The following is a 2844-nucleotide window of genomic DNA, read 5'->3' on the forward strand; positions in this document are numbered from 1 at the left end:
ACTCCAAAGAGAAAGGAAAACTTGAAATCGCATCATATGACCCCTTTAATATCAGTAATATGCAGCATGCACGATACAAGGAAATGGTCAGTAACATCATCACTTTGAGGTACGATATCTATATCAGTAAGATCGATTACATGCGATATAATTAAATCTTGCGTATGATTAAAACGATGAGTGGGCCCGGTGACGTTTTGCTTGACTCCAAAAGAGTTTATTAGGTCAGTAAACGCAAGTCCTAATGCATCATTTGTATTATCAACGTGAATGTTAAAATCTCCGACAATTAGCGCTTTATCAGTAACCAATAGGTCTGAGAGGAAATCTGCAAATTCTTTTAGGATATCTGTATACGGCCCTGGTGGTCTATACACAGTAGTCAGAGCAAGAGATATGATAGATTTCTTTTGCATATCTGACAGTGTAACATTAAGCATAAGTATTTCGAATGAGTTAAACCTGTATCCTGTCTTCTGAGTAACATTGAGAATATCACTATATATAGCAAATCTCGAAAGTGAAAGTAAAAAGCTGCATTCGAAAGCAGTTTCAATGCCCCGCATATTAATAGCGGCTCCCTAATGCCCGCATTTTATATACAGTATAATTACCCAACGATATAACTGCGAGAGAAAGTATTGAAATATACATATTTTCCCTGTGTTTCCTTCCTGCTGTGTGAGCTACTGAAATGAGCCGCACTGTGAAACAGCCAATCAGAGCAGAGCTCAACATTATTATTCATGACCCTTCCAAATAAGGTAAAAACAGACCATTTCATTCTAGGGACAAATAAAATATTGTATCAATGCATTCTATGGCACCTTTAATCAAATAATTGCAGCCTTAGTGAGCAGAAGATACTTTTCAAAAACATTAACATAAAAAAAAAAAACTTAAATCTGATTGCCCACAAACTTTTAAATGGTTTTGTATATCTGCCTAAGGTTAATTTTATCAGCTTTAGTGCATTAACATACAGATGAAGTGGTATGTTAATGTACTAAAGTCTACCAGACATGGATTTAAATAACATAAAACTCACATTTAGATTTAATGTGGCCTTTATTAGACGCAACTGACAAACTTCATCTGTGCACTCAATGAATGTATTATTTGGTGTTGTTCTAATTATTTCGGGATGGCGATGTGTTGTGGGTAATGAACATGTGCTGGTGTTGATCAGGTCTGATCCGGTCTCGTGTCAGAGGGGCGTCTGCGGCGTCGGCCTCCATCCTCACCTTCCTGGACAGTCACTGTGAGGTCAACACAGACTGGCTGCAGCCCATGATCCTGAGAGTCAAAGAGGTATCACGACATGCAAAACACAACCACATTGAACCATTATTAACAACAAAATTCTATCAAAATGCAAGTGTTCCAATACATAACAGTTTGTTACTTTATTAGGTACAGTATGACAGATGCCGTCCCTTATTTATCTACAGTAACTCAAACATACATACATACATATATATAAAATTACAAAATATGTAACTGTTCCAGGGTGATACTTATTTAATAATACTTTATCTAGATCAGAGCTTCTCAATCTGTTGTGACAGAGTAAGACAACAGGGATAAAACAATGCTAAACACCAACAGAAATGAAACTAGCAATGTAATTGTGCATAGTTAGATAATCAAAATAAACAGGCTTTATAAGCTTTTAGATTGCAACAAAAAAAAGCACCTCCCATATATACTACCAGTCAGAGGTTTGGAATAATGACATTTTTTAAAAATGTTTTTGAAAGAGACTTCTTCTGCTCTGCTTACCCTTTGTTCTCTATTTGAATATCATGTGACACTAAAGACTGGAAATTCAGCTTTGCATCACAGGAATAAATTACATTTAACAATATATTAAAATAGAAAACAGTTATTTTAAATTGTGATAATATTTCACCGTTTTCCTGTTTTCGCTGTATTTTTGATCAAATAATTGCGGCCTTGGTGAGCATAAGAGATATCTTTATAAAACTTTATACAATAAATTTGAATTATTTCCAACTTTTGACAGGTAGTGTAGTTTATTGTTGACATCGAACATTGTGCATACAATCAAACCCTTTGGTACGAATTAATGTGTCACGTAGTGAAAGTTAGTCCAATTAGTCACAGGCCAATATTTACAGTTTATCATGATGGATTTCTAGGGCATCTAGCCATTTTCCAAGCGCTGTAAGAAATCTAATGATACACACTGAAAGAAACACACACGGTCTCTCCTCAAACAACACTTTAATAAAAGAAAACCAGTGTCTGAAGCCTGAAATTTTGAATTTTGTCACTTTGAATTTGACATTCTTTTCATGGATCTGTATTTTTGAACAGCAGATGTTTAAAAAGGTCAAATTAGTTGTAAATATTGAGATTATCAAGTTACAGCTTCATGTTTTTAGAGGAAGAAGAATTCTGAATGACGTAATATTAGAATTTGAATGATAACCACTAGTTTCACCCCTAAAAATTCAGAACACAAAAATACAAAGTTATTAAATGCACAACAAAAACAAGTTTTGTTATGTCAAAATTTAGATTTACAAAATTCTTTACCTTTTTTTCCGTTTTTTTCTTTCCATTACAATAGCATTACTTGTGTTTATCGCTCTCCTAGTGGTAGCACATTATGGAGCCAGTTCCTAGTCCTTAGTTCCCTAGTCATAGGCTTTCCCGTAGTGATGGGAAAATGAAGCTTTGCGAAGCACCGAGGCTTTCCCCTCAACTGTATTGTAAAAAGGTTCATTACTCGAAGCTTTTCAAGACAGTGCACACTAACGACATCTTGTGGTCAAAAGGTGGAAAAAGCTGCCTTTGCGTCCCAGACGACCCAGCCAT

The 2844-nt window shown here is 35.2% G+C and overlaps 1 protein-coding gene across 1 annotated transcript in view; it reads left to right on the forward strand.

The window, feature by feature from the left end:
- The window catches only part of LOC107707671 (polypeptide N-acetylgalactosaminyltransferase 16-like), a 42827-nt gene that overhangs the window by 21596 nt on the left and 18387 nt on the right, over nucleotides 1-2844 (forward strand). The window contains exon 6 of the mRNA XM_016511753.1: nucleotides 1190-1311. Within this exon, the coding sequence (XP_016367239.1) occupies nucleotides 1190-1311 (122 nt within the window). The remainder of the gene's footprint in view (nucleotides 1-1189; nucleotides 1312-2844) is intronic.

Source organism: Sinocyclocheilus rhinocerous, unplaced genomic scaffold (genome assembly GCF_001515625.1).
Source record: "Sinocyclocheilus rhinocerous isolate Xijiao unplaced genomic scaffold, SAMN03320098_v1.1 scaffold955, whole genome shotgun sequence".
NCBI classification, from domain to species: Eukaryota; Metazoa; Chordata; class Actinopteri; order Cypriniformes; family Cyprinidae; genus Sinocyclocheilus; species Sinocyclocheilus rhinocerous.